Genomic DNA, 18,865 nt, shown 5'->3' with positions numbered 1-18,865 from the left:
AAATGTCATTGTGAAGCACTCTGAGGGTAATTTAAGCTGGTTTCCCGGGATCTGGCAAGCTCCCAAACCCCATAGCCTGCCCATTTTCCGCCTTAAAAAGTTTTGCGCTCTTAAACCTCCACTCTTGATCACCAATAACTCGGTTTAAAAGGCATAGAGGTTGCTTGACATTTGTTGAACATAGTGGGGTCATTCATCATTTGTTGTTGCAACTGTTTGTTGTGTGTCAGTTTTAGTATTGATGTTTTCAATGCTCCCTTCCTCTTACGTAAATATTCTTACGTAGCTTTACCGTGCATTTTAATGTGAAGTTAAAAAGCGGTTTTTTGACAGATGTTTATATGACACTTTTTGTTTCAGCCAACAAAAACGTACTCCGGTCAAAGTGTTTGTCAGTTTTGTAAAATAACGTCCGTGTAATCTCATTCTATAATGGAGAAAAAGGCTTCTCAAAGTATACTTTCCCTTGGAATGCCTGTAAGCTTTTCCTGTAGCGACGAATGAAACCCTATACTTGTCCGGACAACAAGTTATACTAATTTTGAGTGCTCTACAAACAAAAGCCTTCAAACCGGCGACGACTCTCAAAAACCGTTTTTTGTGTAAAAAAAGTTTACACGTTGGACAAAAAGTATATGTACTAGACAAACAAAAAACGTTTATAGTTCATTTTCAATATTTGAGATATAATCCGTTTTTCTAAGCGTCAAGCTATTTAAAATAAAAATAAAAAATAGGGGTACGTGACGGAAAAGTGTGTTGTTTAACCCGCTTATTTTTGACGTCAGTAATGCTGTTTTCTTCTTTTAATCCTATGGCGTGATCAAATATTTAAATATCTGTCTTTTTGTCAGTTCATTTATTATCTAATGGGAGCCCAACGCTGTTTAACCACCAATTCAAACATTACACAATTCTCAACGCGGCTAATACAAAGCGCACAAGCTCCACAACCTCCAAGAACTGGCACAGGCGTTAGAATAAACCACCAAAAGTCTAAGCAGCGAATTAAGAGGAAATTCTTGCAACAAATTTGCTCTAAATATCTCAAGACGCCGAAGAAAACACACTAACCGAGACGCTACATACAATACTCAGTTCTGTGAAGTTTCTGACAAAGGGCAATTACTAGTTCAATTGAACTTACTTAAGAACAATCAAGTCCATTTTGAGCTTAGCCGAATGTCTTAGTTCAGTATTTTCCAACAATTTACAGTAAGCTTATAATGGTTGCAGAACTTTATACCCAAGTCGTCAAAATCTTCCTCGTTACATCCACGGTCATTCGACAGAGAATTGCCGAATTCCAAGTCTTTAGTTACGGATATGGCGAAGATGAATACGGTTGACGAGTTTGCGAGACAACCGTACCAAAATGGTTTGATAATTATACGACAACACAATTTGAATTCGACTTTTCTCGAATCAACGCAGCAACCATTCATATCATTGCTTCTTACCTTTCCGAACAACAACAAGACCTCGCAGATGGAGATGTTGTTACTGTCGTCATGAAAACTCCTGAACAATTTCGGAAAAAAGAAGTCTCTAATTGCCAAATTCGTCCAGGACATCAGCTTTTCCAACGCACAGAAGTCTTCTGTATTCCTGGAACTAAGTTCTTTAGTCAGGAGCGAACTCAAAGAAAAGATATATTTGTTCATCAATTACAACATTATATAATTGTTTTTCGACCCAGAAGAAGGCTTCTTTCCCAGAAGCAATGGAGAGGAAGAAGAAGAGGAAATACAAGACTCTATCCAAGAAGAGTCCTCCGAATTCACACCAGAAGACTTAACAATTTTCCGGAATAAAAAACTTCATTTATTACTAAAACATCTTCGGGGCTAGAGGCGCAACGCGCCTGGAAGCCCCACTTACCTGACCTAAATATTGAAGATATTACATATTGTTATTTGTTTTGTAAAAGAATTTATAGAACTTTTTTAAAAAACTGTTTTTGCAAAAATCTCGGGAACATAATCCCCTCAATTTTATTGAGAAATTCGTAAACTATTCAAAAATGAGGAGCCATGTTCCCGAGATTATTGCGATTACTATATTTTTGTATGTAGATTAATGTTTTTATAATTTAATCAGAATTAAGTAGCAATTGTACAATTGGCCAAACAAGATATATCGTCGTTCTTAAAACTTCATCAAAATTGTTAAAAAGTTAAGAAGTAATGGATTTAATGCTTGCTATACTCAATTTATGTTTTAATTTTTTTTTTTATCAAATGTAACATTGACAGCTACACAGAACTTCAACAATCATTTTCTTATTTATTGTAATATACGATAACTTAATAGAGACTGGTATTGAATTTGCATAGTAATGTATATTCAAAAATATGCTTTACACATTTTTGATTTTTTTATTTCATTGCGCCATATGAATAATGCGTCTATTTTAAAGATATTACAATTGTCAACATATTGGATTACGAGTCGATTTGATCTTCATAATTTTGAATATTACACTGACTTTAAATAGAGTTATTCAAAATAATTTTAATATTCTTCTTATATTTATTATGTCGTTCCAATTTCCAGTTTTCTAATACTGTTCAAACCATTTTTCTATATATGTAATGCATCGTTCACATATAATTGGTGAACCATATTCTAAATAGATGAGCAGAGATGTAATCTATTGTAACTCAAATAATTTACAACTTAAAACAGAAAACCTGCCAGAGAATTTTCAGGGAAATTCGCTGTAACGCATATAACAACAGTATTGTCGGCCATTAAAAATGCATTTACAAATGTTTGAACCTACAGGAGAGAAAAGAAACTTAATCTTTTTTGAAATCCCTTGGCGCTTCAATAAGATTTGTATGATTATCTGGAATAAATTTCCAATCAATTGTTGGGAACTTTGCTTTTGCTGAATTTATTACTTCATTCAGATTATTGAAATGCTTCTCTTCCTTTAGGCCTGTTTGTAAAGCAGTATTCAGATTGTGTAATTTTATCTAATTCGAATTTTTCATGCAAGAACCGTTTAAATCTGTAAGTGTTTGGCCCCCATTGACTGATGTAAAAGGTTCTATTTTGCAAAACAATGGAGTATATCAGCCGAAATATATTCACTTTATATTTTTGGTAAATATATTCTTCGATCTGGTAAAAAGCCTAGAAGATCAGGAGTGTATTATAGAGAAAATGGCATTGAGAATACAATAATATGTGATCTCCTTCTATTTTCTTTCAGGAATTAAAAATAGTGAGTTGAAAAAATCTTCAAATGAATGGCCAAAATTATATGTTGCCCATAAATATCCTGTAACAATAACCTCGCGGTAATGCCTACAACACTTGCATTTGTAGCGTTCTTTCAAAATCTGTTGGTTGGAAAATGGTGTTTTCATCAGGACCTACAAGCACCATTAAAGCTAACATATGCTCATTTCAAGGTTATAGTTGTAGTCTGAAGTGTCTTGTAATAAAGTTTGTAGTCGTGTGTTTCTTTCGGTTTCTATATGAGAAATGGTATTGCGTAGGATCTTCTATTGTTTCATTTATATATCGTAATACTGGCAATTTTTTTCTAGAGGCACATCAATTTTGCGCTTAACTTTAAAGAATGACCCGGTGTCCAACCCGATTCATATCGAATAAAGCAAATTCTGGATTATAAGAATTAAATTTAGGGCTACAAGAAATGAACACTTACTTAGTAATGAGAAAAGATGCAAATAAACATACTCTGACACTCTAATATTAATTTCTGAATCGGTTTTACATCATTGAGCAATAATTATTAAATCTTGAAAATTAAGGCTGTATATGTAAGATTCCTAAAGGGATCAAAACTCTGACATAGAAAAAATTATATTTTTGAGATACAAATTGGTCGGTTTGATCTCATTGAATTAAATTTCAATTTTTATATCACTCAAATCAATTATTTGTCTGCTGATAGAGTTGTTAGATTCCGCGATAGGTGTCTTGGAAGATTTGCCTGTGTTCATCATAGTGTCTTTAAATCAAAAATTTATTTTGGAGTTAGTTTTATTGATTTTCAATAAAAAAATTTCTAAAACAGAAAATAAAACGATAAATATTTATATTTTATATAAGGATCTTATATATTTAAAATAAATATCATATTTATTTTTTTCATTGGTGTCTGTCAAAACTTTTTAACCTGCCATGGACTCTTTCATAAGTTCCATGAAATCGTCTTCGGACAATCTGGGGAAAAGTATTATGTCAGTAAGTATTTCTTTTAACATTCTTACTTAAACTCTTTGCTGTCTGTACACAATGACAACTGAGATGTTAAAGTGTCTGAGCTTCTTAGAATTCGACACATATCATGTTCTCTGTTCTTTTAAAAAGGATGAGAGGCGAAATTATCTAAGATAAGAGACATCTATGAGGGTAAGTCTTCCAATTCGTAAGATTGCAATTTCTTCGAAATGTATTCTATTCTTTTCTGTTTGTTTCTGAAGTTGGTGTTTGTCTAATATTCTCTGCATTTCCTCATTAGGTTCTTTAAACTTCGAAATTTATATATACTCATTTATAGCATTATTACTATCAAAACTCTTCTTTGGTACTTCTTATTTCCAATCTAACAACTCAGCTATCCTTTATACATACTAACTTAGACTTCTTTTATAAAATCTTTGAACGAATTGACGGTTTGGTCAAATTGGACCAGAAGTACTACAAATAACAACTAACCATAAAATGGGTTTCTTCTCATCTAGTTCTTGTTGTTGTGCAGCCCATTTTAAGATAAGTGAAAAGTTCTTACCCGACCCAGGTGGTGCAATTAGACCTGTTATACCATTCTGAGGCAAATAAGAACTCTTTCATGTATAGGCTTTATCTGAGCATTTTCTAACTTTCCTCTTGTTCTTGTTTTAAAACTTCTCAAATTCTTTGTCAATGTCAGCAAACTTTTTTCTAAAATATTTTTAGAAAAATTAAAATTTTTATCTTTTAGAAAATGTCTAGCGATTTCGCTATCTATATTTCGAGACATAGCTTTTCGACAGCAAAACATCTGTAGACCATAAAACCTTACATAATGTAAACAAGAAAGGTGAATTTTCTAAAGTTTCTGTTTCTGGGAATATGACAAGAACCATAAAACATTACAAAGAGCAGTCTTAAAATTTGTCAATGGACAGACTTGTTGACAGAGATGACGGCGATTGGAAGATGAAGTCCAACAAAGTTCTTAGAATTGCAAAAAGACACATGCGCTGTTCTTGAGATGAAATAGAAAACAGAATAAGAAGAGCTATTAAAGGACAAAGAACTTTTACATAGATATGGTTCTGAGAAATTTGACATATTCTCCACCAGAGAAGAAGAAGAAAGAAAAGAAAGAAAAGAAAGTAGAAGAAAGAGAGAAAGAACCAGAGCCAATTTCCACCGAAGAAGAAATTTGACATGTAAAAATAAAATTTTTTTAGGAAACATTTCTGGGGCGTCCCAATGGTCCAATTGTTCTCTTTCTCTTTAGAGTAAAACACTGGCTGTTAGACTCTAATAGGCTTGTTTAGCCCAATTTACCCTTGAACTTCACGAACTTCTAGAACTACATAATTCCATACTGTCGTCTGTCCTTCTTTGGTTCATAAGGGTATAACAAGTTTTGTTATGCTTTGCCTTCTTAAGGTTTTGAGAACCCTTCTGTCAAAAACTTTCTTTGACTGTTAACAAACCTTCTATGTCTAAGTCTTTTTCAAATTTTCGCACCATTTTAGTCACAATAGCAAACTTAAACTGGTTCGATGTTCCAAACTTTGCTGAATGAAGGACTTTTCAAATGGTAAGAAATAAACATTAAATATGTGGAATGCGGTTCTAGTTCTTCTTTTAACTCTGACATGTACTTGTTTACTGAAATCTATTTTACGTCATCTTTTCTATCGGATTAAAAAATATTTTTTTTTTTAAAAATTACTCAGAAAAAATTTTCTTTGTATATACACCATCTGAACATCTAAAAAGATTTGGACATTTGCAGGGAATGGTTCGTTTAGACGCTGGCATATAACAAATTCTTCTGACAATATTGTTTTATTACGAATCGTTACAATGGACCTTTCATCTAATGACACAAAGTTCAGGTTATCATCTACAACAGTCATAAAACACTCTTGTTTGCTTCTAACAATGTTTGTCTCTCTTCGGTATGTGGGAATTTGTCTTGGATTGAACTTAGGAAATATCTAATGTCATGAAATATGAGAACAAAGTTGGTTGTAAAAGTCAGATGTCAAAACATATCTGACAAAGCGTCAAAAATATTTCAGTATTTGCATATGAAGACTTCTTGACGTTCTTGACAACTACATATCTTCTGTCAGAACTTTCTAACTGATCGGAACAGGCATTGTTGAAAACCATAATGATAGTTTGGGCACATTTTCACAACTCTTGGTCTTTTATACTTTTCTTTCAACAACTCCAACTTTGTCCTGTTATAAGGACTCTTCAAAGCATCTGAGTTTCAAAAACTTTTGTTGTATCTTGGACTTTGAAGTTCATTGCAAACTTATAAGTTTTCATATTCTCTATTGAGGAGTAAACCTTTGCCACAGGTGTTTTCTTTAAGTTTTGTCATATTCGGGATATCTCTCTCTTTTTCCTCCTCCCCCCCCCCCCCCCCCACCCCCCCCCCCCCCCCCCCCCCCCCCCCCCCCCCCCCCCCCCCCCCCCCCCCCCCCCCCCCCCCCCCCCCCCCCCCCCCCCCCCCCCCCCCCCCCCCCCCCCCCCCCCCCCCCCCCCCCCCCCCACCCCCCCCCCCCCCCCCCCCCCCCCCCCCCCCCCCCCCCCCCCCCCCCCCCCCCCCCCCACCCCCCCCCCCCCCCCCCCCCCCCCCCCCCACCCCCCCCCCCCCCCCCCCCCCCCCCCCCCCCCCCCCCCCCCCCCCCCCCCCCCCCCCCCCCCCCCCCCCCCCCCCCCCCCCCCCCCCCCCCCCCCCCCCCCCCCCCCCCCCCCCCCCCCCCCCCCCCCCCCCCCCCCCCCCCCCCCCCCCCCCCCCCCCCACCCCCCCCCCCCCCCCCCCCTCCCCCCCCCCCCCCCCGCCCCCCCCCCCCGTTGTTGTTGTTGAGAGAGATGATCCGAATATTTGACAAACTAGAAAAATCTGTTGGGCAAGTTTTAAACTCCTCAATAGGAGGAATATGAAACTTATAGTTTTGCAATGAAACTTCCAAAAGTATAGATACAACAAAAGTTTTGAACTCAGAATGCTTTGAGAGCTTATACAGGACAAAGTTGGACGTTGTTTGAAGAAAGTATAAAGACCAAAGGTTGTGAAAAATGTTGCAAACTTCATTATGTATTGCGTTTCAAACAATTGCTGTTCCGATGCAGTTTTAGAAAGTTCTGACAGAAGATTATGTAGTTGTCAGAACGTCAAGAAGGCTCATATGCAAAGATACTGAAATATTTTTGGACGCCTTTTGTCAGAATGTTTGGACATTCTGGACTTTTTTTAACAACCCATTGTTCTCATATTTTCATGACATTAGATATTTCTAAGTTTCAATCAAGACAAATTCCACATACCGAAGAGAGGCCAAACATTGTTAGAAGGCAAACAAAGAGTGTTTTCATGAACTGTTCGTAGATGAAAACTGGACTTTTGTGTCATTTAGATGAAAGGTGTCATTGTACGATTCGTATTAAAAAACAATATGTTTCAAGAGTATGGTTATTATGGCCGCGTCTAAACGAACATCTTGGCAAATGTCAAAAGTCTTTTAGATGTTCAGAATGTTGTACTATACAAAGAAATTTTTCTGAGTAAATTTTAAAAAATATTTTTTTATCCGATAGAAAAAGATGACGAAATAGATTTTCAGTAAACAAGTACATTCAGGAGTTAAAGAAGAACTAGACCCATTCACATATTTGAATGTTTATTTCTACCATTTTGAAAAGTCTTCATTCAGCAAAGTTTGGAACATCGAACCAGTTAAGTTTGCTATTGTGACTAAAATGGTGCGAAATTTGAAGACTTAGACATAGAAGGTTTGTTAGCAGTCAAAGAAAGTTTTGACAGAAGGTTCTCAAACCTTAAAGAAGGCAAAGCATACAAACTTGTTATACCTTATGAACCAAAGAAGACAGACGACTATGAATATTATGAGTCTAAAGTTGTAGAAGTTCAAGGTAAATTGGGTAAAAAGCTATTAGAGTCTAAGCCAGTGTTTACTCCTAAAGAGGAAGAGAACATTGACATTGACCCAGAAATGTTCTAAAAATAAAATTTTATTTTTACATGTCAAATTTCTTCTTCGGTGGAATTGGCTCTGGTTCTTTCTTCTCTTCTTCTACTTTCTTTTCTTTCTTTTCTTTCTTCTTCTTCTCTGGTGGAGATATGTCAAATTTCTCAGAACCATATCTATGTAAAAGTTCTTTGTCCTTTAATAGCTCTTCTATTCTGTTTTCTATTTCATCTTCAAGAACAGCGCATGTGTCTTCTTTGCATTCTAAGAACTTTTGTTGGACTTCATCTTTCCAATCGGCGTCATCTCTGTCAACAAGTCTGTCATTGACAAATTTTAAGACTGCTCTTTGTAATGTTTTATGGTTCTTGTCATATTCCCAGAAACAGAACTTTAGAACAAATTCACCTTTCTTGTTTACATTATGTAAGGTTTTATGGTCTACAGATGTTTTGCTGTCGAAAAGCTTGTCTCGAATATAGATAGCGAAATCGCTAGACATTTTCTAAAAGATAAAAATTTTAATTTTTCTAAAAATATGTTAGAAAAAAGTTTGCTGACATTGACAAGAAATTTGAGAATGTTTTAAACAAGAACAAGAGGAAGTTAGAAAATGCTCAGATAAAGCCTATACATGAAAAGTTCTTATTTGCTCAGAATGGTATAACAGGTCTAATTGCACCACCTGGGTCGGGTAAGACTTTCACTTATCTTAAAATGGCTGCACAACAACAAGAACTAGATGAGAAGAACCCATTTTATGAGTTAGTTGTTATTTGTAGTACTTCTGGTCAATTTGACCAAACCGTCAATTCGTTCAAAGATATTATAAAGAAGTCTAAGTTAGTATGTATAAAGGATACTGAGTTGTTAGATTGGATAAAGAAGTACCAAAGAAGAGTTTTGAAGTATAATGCTATAAATGAGTATATAAATTCGAAGTTTAAAGAACCTAATGAGGAAATGCAGAGAATATTAGACAAACACCACTTCAGAAACAAACAGAAAGAGATAGAATACATTTCGAAGAAATTGCAATCTTACGATTGGAAGACTTACCCTCATAGATGTCTTCTTATCTTAGATGATTTCGCCTCTCATCCTTTGTTAAAGAACAGAGAACAAGATATGTGTCGAATTCTTAAGAAGCTCAGACACTTTAACATCTCAGTTGTCATTTGTGTACAGACAGCAAAGAGTTTAAGTAAGGATGTTAAAAGAATACTTACTGACATAATACTTTTCCCCAGATTGTCCGAAGACGATTTCATGGAACTTATGAAAGAGTCCATGGCAGGTAAGTTTGACAGACACCAATGAAAAAAATAAAATGATATTTATTTTAAATATATAAGATCCTTATATAAAATATAAATATTTTATCGTTTTATTTTCTTGTTTTAGAAATGTTTTTTATTGAAAAATCAATAAAACTAACTCCAAAATAAAATTTTTGATTTAAAGACACTATGATGACACCAGGCAAATCTTCCAAGACACCTATCGTCGGGAATCTAACAACTCTATCAGCAGACAAATAATTGATTGAGGTGATATAAAAATTGAATTTAATTCAATGATCAAACCGACCCATTTGTATCTCAAAAATATAATTTTTTCTATGTCAGAGTTTTGATCCCTTTAGGAATCTTACATATACAGCCTTAATTTTCAAGATTTAATAATTATTGCTCAATGATGTAAAACCGATTCAGAAATTAATATTAGAGTGTCAGAGTATGTTTATTTGCGATCTTTTCTCATTACTAGTAAGTTGTTCATTTCTTGTAGCCCTAGAAATTTATTCTTATAATCCAGAATTTGCTTTATTCGGATATGAAACTCCGGATTGGACACCGGCATCATTCTTTAAAGTTAAGCGCAAAATTGATGTGCCTCTAGAAAAAAATTGGCCAGTATTACGATATATAAATGAAACAATAGAAGATCCTACGCAATACCATTTCTCATATAGAAAACCGAAAGAAACACACGACTACAACTTTTATTACAAGACACTTCAGACTACACACTATAGACTTGAAAGAGCATATGTTAGCTTTAATGGTGCTGTAGGTCTTGATGAAAACACCATTTTCCAACCAACAGATTTTGAAAGGAACGCTACAAATGCAAGTGTTGTAGGCCATTACCGCGAGGTTATTGTTACAGGATATTTATGGGCAACATATAATTTTGGCCATTCATTTGAAGATTTTTTCACTCCACTATTTTTAATTCCTGAAGAAATTAGAAGGAGATCACATATTATTGTATTCTCAATGCCATTTCTCTATAATACACTCCTGGATCTTCTAGGCTTTTTACCAGATCGAAGAATATATTTACCAAAAAATAAAGGTGAATATATTTCGGCTGATATACTCCATTGTTTTGCAAATAGAACCTTTTACATCAGTCAATGGGGGCCAAACACTTACAGATTTAAACGGTTCTTGCATGAAAAATTCGAATTAGATAAAATTACACCATCTGAATACTGCTTTACAAACAGGCCTAAAGGCAAGAGAAGGCATATTCATAATCTTGATGAAGTAATAAATTCAGCAAAAGCAAAGTTCCCAACAATTGATTGGAAATTTATTCCAGATAATCATACAAATCTTATTGAATGCGCCAGGGATTTCAAAAAGATTAAGTTTCTTTTCTCTCCTGTAGGTTCAAACATTTGTAAATGCATTTTTATGGCCGACAATACTGTTGTTATATGCGTTACAGCGAATTTCCCTGAAAATTCTCTGGCAGGTTTCTGTTTAAGTTGTAAATTATTTGAGTTACAATATGATTCAATCTCTGCTCATCATTTAGAATATGGTTCACCAATTAATGTGAACGATGCATTATTCCATATAGAAAAATGTTTGAAAGTATTAGAAACTGGAAATTGGAACGTATATAAATAATAAGAATATTAAAATTAATTTTGAAAATAATCTATTTAAAGTCGATTTATATTCAATTTTTTGAATAAATTCAAAATCGACTCGTAATCCAATAGTTGACAATTTGTAATATCTTTAAAATAGACGCATTATTCATATGGCGCAATGAAATAAAAAAATCAAAATGTGTAAAGCATATTTTGAATATACTTACTATGCAATTTCATACCAGTCTCTATTAAGTTATCGATATTACAATAAATAAGAAAATGATTGTTGAAGTTCTGTGTAGCTGTCAATGTTACATTTGATAAAAAAAATTAAAACATAAATTGAGTATAGCAAGCATTAATCCATTACTTCTAACTTTTTTAACAATTTGATGAAGTTTTAAGAACGACGATATATCTTGTTTGGCCAATTGTACAATTGCTACTTAATTCTGATTAAATTATAAAACATAATCTACATACAAAAATATAGTAATGCAATAATCTCGGGAACATGGCTCTCAATTTTGAATAGTTTACGAATTTCTCAAATAAAATTGAGGGGATTATGTTCCCGAGATTTTTGCAAAAACAGTTTTTTAAAAAGTTCTATAAATTCTTTTACAAAACAATATAACAATATGTATATCTTCAATATTTAGGTCAGGTAAGTGGGGCTTCCAGGCGCGTTGCGCCCTCTAGCCCCGAAGATGTTTAGTATAAATGAAGTTTTTATTCGGAAAATTGTTAGTCTTCTGGTGTGAATTCGGAGGACTCTTCTTGGATAGAGTCTTGTATTTCCTCCTCTTCTTCCTCCTCCATTGCTTCTGGGAAGAAGCCTTCTTCTGGGTCGAAAACATTATATAATGTGTAATTGAATGACACATTATATCTTTCTTTGAGTTCGCTCCTGACAAAGAACTTAGTTCCAGGAATACAGAAGACTTCTGTGCGTTGGAAAAGCTGATGTCCTGGAACGAATTTGGCAATTAGAGACTTCTTTTTTCCGAATTGTTCAGGAGTTTTCATGACGACAGTAACAACATCTCCATCTGCGAGGTCTTGTTGTTGTTCGGAAAGGTAAAGAGCAATGATATGAATGGTTGCTGCGTTGAATTCGAGAAAGTCGAATTCAAATTGTGTTGTCGTATAATATTCAAACCATTTTGTACGGTTGTCTCCGAACTCGTCAACGTATTCATCTTCGTCATATCCGTAACTAAAGACTTGGAATTCGGCAATTCTCTTGTCGAATGACCGTTGGATGTAACGAGGAAGATTTTGACGAACTTGGTATAAAGTTCTCAACATTATAAGCTTAGTAAATGTTGGAAAATACTGAACTAAGACATCGCTAAGCTCAATTGGACTTGGAATTGTCTTAGTAAGTTCAATTGAACTAGTAATTGCTTTGTTCAGAACTTCACAGAACTGAGTATTGTATGTAGCGTCTGGTTGTGTGTTTTCTTCGGCGTCTTTGAGATATTTAGAGCAAATTTGTTGAAGAATTTCTCTTAATTCGCTGTTAGACTTTTTGGTGGTTATTCTAACCGCTGTGCCAGTTCTTGGAGGTTGTGGAGCTTTGGCTTTGGTTAGCGGTTGAGAATTGTTAATGTTTGAATTGTGGTTAACAGCGTTGGCTTCCATTAGATAAAAATGAACTGACCAAAAAAGACAGATATTTAAATATTTGAGATAAACCGTTTTCGTCAACGGTAACCCCCTCTATTTTTTTATTTTATTTAATAGTTACCGTTAGAAAAACGGTTTATCTCAAATATTGAATGAACTATAAACGTTTTTTGTTTTCTATATATACTTTTTTGTCCAACGGTAAAACTTTTTACACAACGGTTTTTGAGAGTCGTCGCCGTTGACTTTTTTGTAGAGCACTCAAAATAGTATAACTTTGTCCGGACAAGTAAGGGTCTATCGTCGCTACAGGAAAAGTTACAGGCATTCCAAGGAAGTATACTTTGAGAAGCCTTTTCTCCATTATAGAATGAGATAGGACGGTTATTTTACAAAACTGACAACACTTTGACCGAGTAGTTTTTTGTGCTGAACAAAAAGTGTCATATAAACATCTGTCAAAAACCGCTTTTTAACTTCACTTAAAATGCCACGTAAGCTACGTAAGAATATACGTAAGAGGAAGGGAGCATTGAAACATCCAATAGTAAAACTGACACCACAACAACAGTTGCAACAACAAATGATGAATGACCCCACTATGTTGCAACAAATGTCAAGCAACCCTATGCTTTTAAACCGAGTTATTGGTGCACAGAGTGGAGGTTTAAGAGCGGCACTTTTAGCGAAAATGGCAGGCTATGGTGGAGCTGCAGACGGAACAGCTTATAACCCTCAAAGTCAAATGAATTTGAGTTCACTCAAAAATCAAATAACAGATGTCAAAAAGTCAAACATAGACATACAGAAACAAATAAGTGAAAACGAAAAGAAACTAGAATATGACAGACAGACAAAGAAACTAAATGAGTTAAACGTAGAGAAAAAGAAGAAAGAAGAACAACTGAAAGAACTAAGTACAGAGGAATATGCGAAAAAAGTGTCAGAAAAAGCAGCAGAAGTAGCAAAAATGGAACAAGATGTTATAAATTTGAAAAACCATACTACTCAATATAAAGTACTGAAAGATGAAGAGATAAAACAAAAAGCCATGAAGACATATATGGATAGCGATGAGTATAAAAAAGAAGTTGAAGCAAATGTAAAGGCAGAAAAACTTTTACAGTTGCAAAACCAAACCGTACAGTATGAAAACTTAGCACAAGAAAGTAAAAATAACGACGCAGCCATGCAAAAGGCAATGAAAAGCGCAGAATATATAAAAGCTAATAATGACTGGTTAGATGCCCAAGCCAACGCTAAAGCAGCCCAACTTATAGGGTCAATAAGGACAAAAATACAAGCGGATGAAGACAGTTCAAATGAAGCTTTAATGAATGCTGACTTTAAGAATGCCTTCGAAGCTCTTCATAGTAAGGTGAAACTAGTGAACGACTTCTCATCTGGAAAGAAACTGAAGTCTGAAGGTTTCGACAAAGAGTTAAGAGAAGTAGCACAAAATATGACGAAAATAACAGATGCAGCAACGAGACAGGCAGTTCAAAGTGCCTATGACGCCGTTAGAGCAACTGTTGTGGAAAGTCAAGAAAAAGAGTTACAACAGACCAAAACAGACCTAGTAAATGCTTTCTTAAAAACGAAAAGTCAGGTAGGACATTATGCTGCAGATGGAACATATGTGCCAGCTGGTGGAACTTATATACCACCAAACCCTCCAAGAGAAGCACCTGCACCAGGACTACCTAAAACATTTACATCGTCACATGGACACAGACACAGGCATGCACCAAAACCAACACAACAACCAACAGTTCAAAATCCAGCACCACAACAACAACCAAAACCAACAGTTCAAAACCCTGCACAACAACCAACAGTTCAAAATCCAGCACCTGCACCACAACCAAAACCAGCACAACAACCACCTCCACAACCAGCACAGCAAACCAACAGTTCAAAACCCTGCACAACAACAACCACAAACAGAGCAAGGACATAAAAGAAGTAGAGAAAAAGGAAACCAAGAATTCTTAAAAATGCTTAAGGAAGATTATGGTTACCCAGATACTCTTGACTTTAGTGACAGATATAAAGAAGCTATTAGAAAGTTCAAGGAAGGAAATACTGACCCGAACCTATTTAGCTTTATGGTTGAGCATCAAATCGGATATAATCTCAAACCTGGAAAATACAAGCTCGCTAAGGGATATGATTTAATAGCATATCATCCAAATGACATGAATGAATTTACTCCGAGATATTTGATGTCAGAGCTAAATGATAATTCAACTCTCTTCATGAAACGCGTAAAAAATAGAGACGGAACGAAAGAAGAAAGGTTTATGAGTCCGGATGACTTAGATAGGGAACTTGTTAAAAACGGTCTCGGAATATATGAAATGCCAGCAGATGAGGTACAAGAAACTCCACAGGAAGAAGTTCAGATACAACCAGACATGGAAGAAATAGTTCAGCAACAACAGCTAGAAGAGCCTGAAGGAAACGAACAAGTCCCTCCTTTGGAAACTAACTTCACAGAACTAGATGAAGATTTGGAACAGCCGAAAAATCTTGACCCTCAACAAGAGTATGAGGTGAATATGGAATCTTTCCAAGAGTCTAAGAAAAATTCGGCTGACATAGTAGAAGAATATCGAAAAATGTTCACCGACATACAAAAGACTCCAACATCAGATGAAAATATTCAGCATAGAATGGAAGTACTGAAAGAAAATGTACGCAAATACAATAATCCTTTTTACTTACGACCATATAACGTTCAATCTTTGGCTGAACTCGGTGAAAATAAAAGGTTAAATTTCAACAAAACATATAGAAATGAAACATTGTTTAAAGTTCATTCAGAACCTAACCAATATGGAAACAAACCTACTTTTGTTTCTGCAGACTATGGAACTACAATGAAATGGGGTCATAAAGCTAATCCGGATAGGTGGTTCATAAACTTACAACCTCAATTCCAAGAAGTTGTAGACGCAATGGAAGTGAATGGTGAACCAGATATAGGGTATTTTCAGCGCGGCTTTAATGCCATTGAAAGATATGAAAGATGCAGATATTTTGGACCAGTATGAAATGAACATGGCTGAGGGAAATATAACACCTGACGTTCTAGAACATTTATCTCAAAGAACTACACAGAACCATAGAGATGGTATATTTGGTGAAGAGTTTAGAAAGAAAGTTAGGGAGAGAGAAGGAAGAGAACCTATTGTACATGACCTTGCAAACGAAAGTTTGCAAAATGTCATAAAAACTTACTTTGCAGACAATGAAATGAGAAGGGATGAATATTTAAGAAAACTCAAATGGACAGTACCAAATGAAATGTTAGTATTGAAAAACATGTTCCATGACAAAATAAAACCAACTACAGAAATAAATGACGCAAGACTGAAACGTTGGGTAAAAGCTTTCCCATTCACAAAAGATATTATTGGTTACATGGAAAGAAAACCAGAATGGCTACAAAAACATATATTTGGAAACGAGCTTATTCCATATGGACAAGCTCTGTTTGAAGAGCTTGAACCGGAAACTCAGGAAAGAGTCATGCAAACAATAAGCGAAGACTCAAATACAAACTATGACAAAATCTTTCTAGGATATAGGTTACCTGAGATGGGCGACCAGAGCCCAAAGGCAAAAAGGACATGGGAAATTTACAACATACTAGGTGAACATGAGGCAAAGATGCTACAACTTGAAGCAGAGGGCAAGTTACCAAAAGCGACACCAAAGAAGAAGAGTAGAACAAAGTGAAAGTAGTGAAGAAGTAACTTCATCTAGTGAAAGTAGTGGCAATGAAGGAAAAAGAAGAGTTAAAGATTCAGTTAAAAACTCAGTCAGGAAGAAAGTAAAGCTTGGTCCGAGTGGGTTCTATTATGACATATAAATCCAACTATTCTATATTTTTACCCATATGAAATGTACGCCGCTCAGAATATAACGCCAACAGTTTTGGATGCCATGAACGGAAATGTTTCCGAATGGTATAACGAATGCGATAATGCCATTAGAAGGTCAGAAATAGTTCCTGGAACTTACGAATATACAACTGCTGTTTCTTATGGAAACGTAGGTGAGTTTGGAGAAGGTTCTTCAACAACAGTAGATATTGCTTGCGACAGGTTTCATATTATTTCTATTGACAACTCATTCTTATACGTGGAACAAGACATTGAAATAAAACCTTCTTCCAAGTTGTCTGACAAGAAAGGTTGCAATGGAATTTTCTATGTCGGATACCAATATGCTCCAGAAGTTTTCATGGGATATAAGATATATTCTAACTCTGACTTAGTTCAAACAGTAACATGGGCAAACTATGAATGGTTCGCTTTGAGAAACTCAGTACAACCACAAGCTAGAGAACAAACAGACCAGTATGCAACTATTGAGAAAATAAGAAGACTTGACCCTAACGTTCCAGGAGTTTATGTTAACCTTTCTGGTTCAGATGGAACTGCTGCCACTAAAGTAAAACTGAAACTTAGAGTTCCTTTGTCATCTTTCCTCATCTTCAGGTTTTTAAGATACTTGCCAAACTGGGCAGGAAAAATTTCTATCGAACTTACTCCAAGCAAAAATAACTTAGTCATTGCACCAACACAAGACCCATTCACTATTACAGACGTAAAGGGAACAAATCAAACGTCATTCGTCGAATTTTGCAAAGACAAAGTTGACTTAGACTTTGGTTTCTCAAACTTCAACAATGAAGTAAACTATTATTTCAATGCTGCTGGAACTGCTTGGGACCCAGTTAAGTTCACATGCGAAAAATTTGAATGCAAGAGAATAGAAAGCAGACTTGCAGTCTATATGTTGGACCCAGATATTTCAAATGCTTTAGCTGCCAAATATATTGCAGTTCCACTTATGTTCCCTATACACCAAATATCTGTCAAAGACTTTGCAGGTGAAGTTGGAAACCAAAATCCAGGAGCCGCAGGTGCAAGAACAGATATTGCTTTAACAACTGCAATGAAACATGCAGATACTATGTTTGTACTGTTCAGACGAACTATAAATGACTATTCTTGTTTCTACAACCCTGGTATTAAATATCATATAAACATAGATGGCAAATATTATCCAAGAGAAGAATATTCTACAGTTGAGGATATGAGGTCATACAACTTGACATTAGATGCTATGAACTTTAACAACAACTTCACAACAACTATTAACCCTGAAATGCAAAGTTCTATTATGCCATATGTGAAAGTATGGACTCATACAGGAGGTCAAAAAACTCAATATACAAATGGAGACCGTTCAAACTTTTGGCTTGGCATTCCATTTGCTGACTCAGAAGACTTTATGGGTAGTATTTCAACTGTTGGTACAGTTCAAATACAATATACTGGTGACAGAGACGGTCCAGATGAATTGAGAGCAAAGAAGTTTACAAAACCAATAGCACTTTTCACGGAAGATGCTCTTTTGAAGATTCGTTCGATGAAACCTGCTGGGGCTCCTCAGATTGGCATAACGACAGCTTCCATCGAGCAGATTTTGGCAGCAGGTCAGTAAGTTGTTCTTGAACTGACTTCTCTCCGTCAAATATTGACAGTACGCCAGTTTTGACATAATATTGTATTATAAACTTTCCTTTAGTAATATCTGTAAGTTTTGAAGTTATATTTTTGTCTGCTTCAAGAACTTTCACCATTTCAGTTATACCAACTTTCTTTGCTTTATGAAAATATTTAGGTTCAGCAAAGACTGCTATTCTATAACATTTTCCATTGTTTGTGTAAAGAACTATTCTGTCAATGTATTTGTATTGTTTGTGAGTATAAACTTTGTTCTGCTTCAATTCAATAAGATATCCGAATACGTCCATCTTTTTATTCTAAGTAAAATGTCATTTCCGAAAAATAGAAGCGTAAGTGTTTCAAAAGGTTTAATGGCGGTGGCAGATGTTAAGTTAAATTCACCAACCCAAACAAACAGTCAAAGTGTTATTGTCAATGTCAAAGACAGAGATGTTGAAGTGGGGAAACCATACGAAGACGAAGATGGTATAACAATTGTTCCTGTAAAAGAACCAACATATCCTGAAGTTAACAGAGACTTAAGTTCTGTTGCAGATATTCGAAACGACTACCAACAACTGAAAGACAAACTTCAAACTCAGGAGAAG

The 18,865-nt window shown here is 35.4% G+C and overlaps 7 protein-coding genes and 1 pseudogene across 8 annotated transcripts, besides 2 other annotated features; 7 read left to right on the top strand and 1 right to left on the bottom strand.

Moving 5' to 3' along the window:
- Positions 1-869: 869 nt before the first annotated feature.
- TVAGG3_0853890 (uncharacterized protein) lies at positions 870-1,073 on the top strand (the record flags this gene model as incomplete). The annotated part of the gene is made up of 1 exon (XM_051249369.1): positions 870-1,073. One exon carries the CDS (start codon positions 870-872, stop codon positions 1,071-1,073), a length of 204 nt encoding a protein of 67 aa, XP_051084844.1.
- A 7,369-nt stretch (positions 1,074-8,442) lies between these two features.
- Positions 8,443-9,520: a mobile genetic element.
- On the top strand, positions 8,925-9,419 carry TVAGG3_0853880 (protein of unknown function, DUF4106 family; the record flags this gene model as incomplete). Its single annotated transcript, XM_051249368.1, has 1 exon — positions 8,925-9,419. A coding segment is annotated over one exon (495 nt), but the record flags the coding sequence as incomplete, so codon positions are not given.
- Positions 9,521-11,847: 2,327 nt separating the features above from the next.
- On the bottom strand, positions 11,848-12,747 carry TVAGG3_0853860 (uncharacterized protein; the record flags this gene model as incomplete). Its single annotated transcript, XM_051249367.1, has 1 exon — positions 11,848-12,747. The coding sequence occupies one exon, from the start codon at positions 12,745-12,747 to the stop codon at positions 11,848-11,850; it is 900 nt and encodes a 299-aa protein (XP_051084842.1).
- Positions 12,748-13,219: 472 nt separating this feature from the next.
- On the top strand, positions 13,220-13,481 carry TVAGG3_0853850 (protein of unknown function, DUF4106 family; the record flags this gene model as incomplete). The annotated part of the gene is made up of 1 exon (XM_051249366.1): positions 13,220-13,481. A coding segment is annotated over one exon (262 nt), but the record flags the coding sequence as incomplete, so codon positions are not given.
- Positions 13,482-14,065: 584 nt separating this feature from the next.
- On the top strand, positions 14,066-14,392 carry TVAGG3_0853840 (protein of unknown function, DUF4106 family; the record flags this gene model as incomplete). Its single annotated transcript, XM_051249365.1, has 1 exon — positions 14,066-14,392. A coding segment is annotated over one exon (327 nt), but the record flags the coding sequence as incomplete, so codon positions are not given.
- Positions 14,393-14,456: 64 nt separating this feature from the next.
- Positions 14,457-15,413, top strand: TVAGG3_0853830 (protein of unknown function, DUF4106 family; the record flags this gene model as incomplete). The annotated part of the gene is made up of 1 exon (XM_051249364.1): positions 14,457-15,413. A coding segment is annotated over one exon (957 nt), but the record flags the coding sequence as incomplete, so codon positions are not given.
- Positions 15,414-15,692: 279 nt separating this feature from the next.
- Positions 15,693-16,476, top strand: TVAGG3_0853820 (annotated as a pseudogene). Its single transcript has one exon. A coding segment is annotated over exon 1 (784 nt).
- Positions 16,477-16,695: 219 nt separating this feature from the next.
- Positions 16,696-18,210: a mobile genetic element.
- On the top strand, positions 16,984-17,958 carry TVAGG3_0853810 (protein of unknown function, DUF4106 family; the record flags this gene model as incomplete). Its single annotated transcript, XM_051249363.1, has 1 exon — positions 16,984-17,958. A coding segment is annotated over one exon (975 nt), but the record flags the coding sequence as incomplete, so codon positions are not given.
- Positions 18,211-18,865: the final 655 nt, after the last annotated feature.

The sequence above is a fragment of the Trichomonas vaginalis genome, chromosome VI (assembly GCF_026262505.1).
Source record: "Trichomonas vaginalis G3 chromosome VI, whole genome shotgun sequence".
Lineage (NCBI taxonomy): Eukaryota > Parabasalia > Trichomonadida > Trichomonadidae > Trichomonas > Trichomonas vaginalis.
The sequence above is the reverse complement of the archived record's forward strand: the minus strand, read 5'-3'. Positions and strand labels throughout refer to the sequence as shown.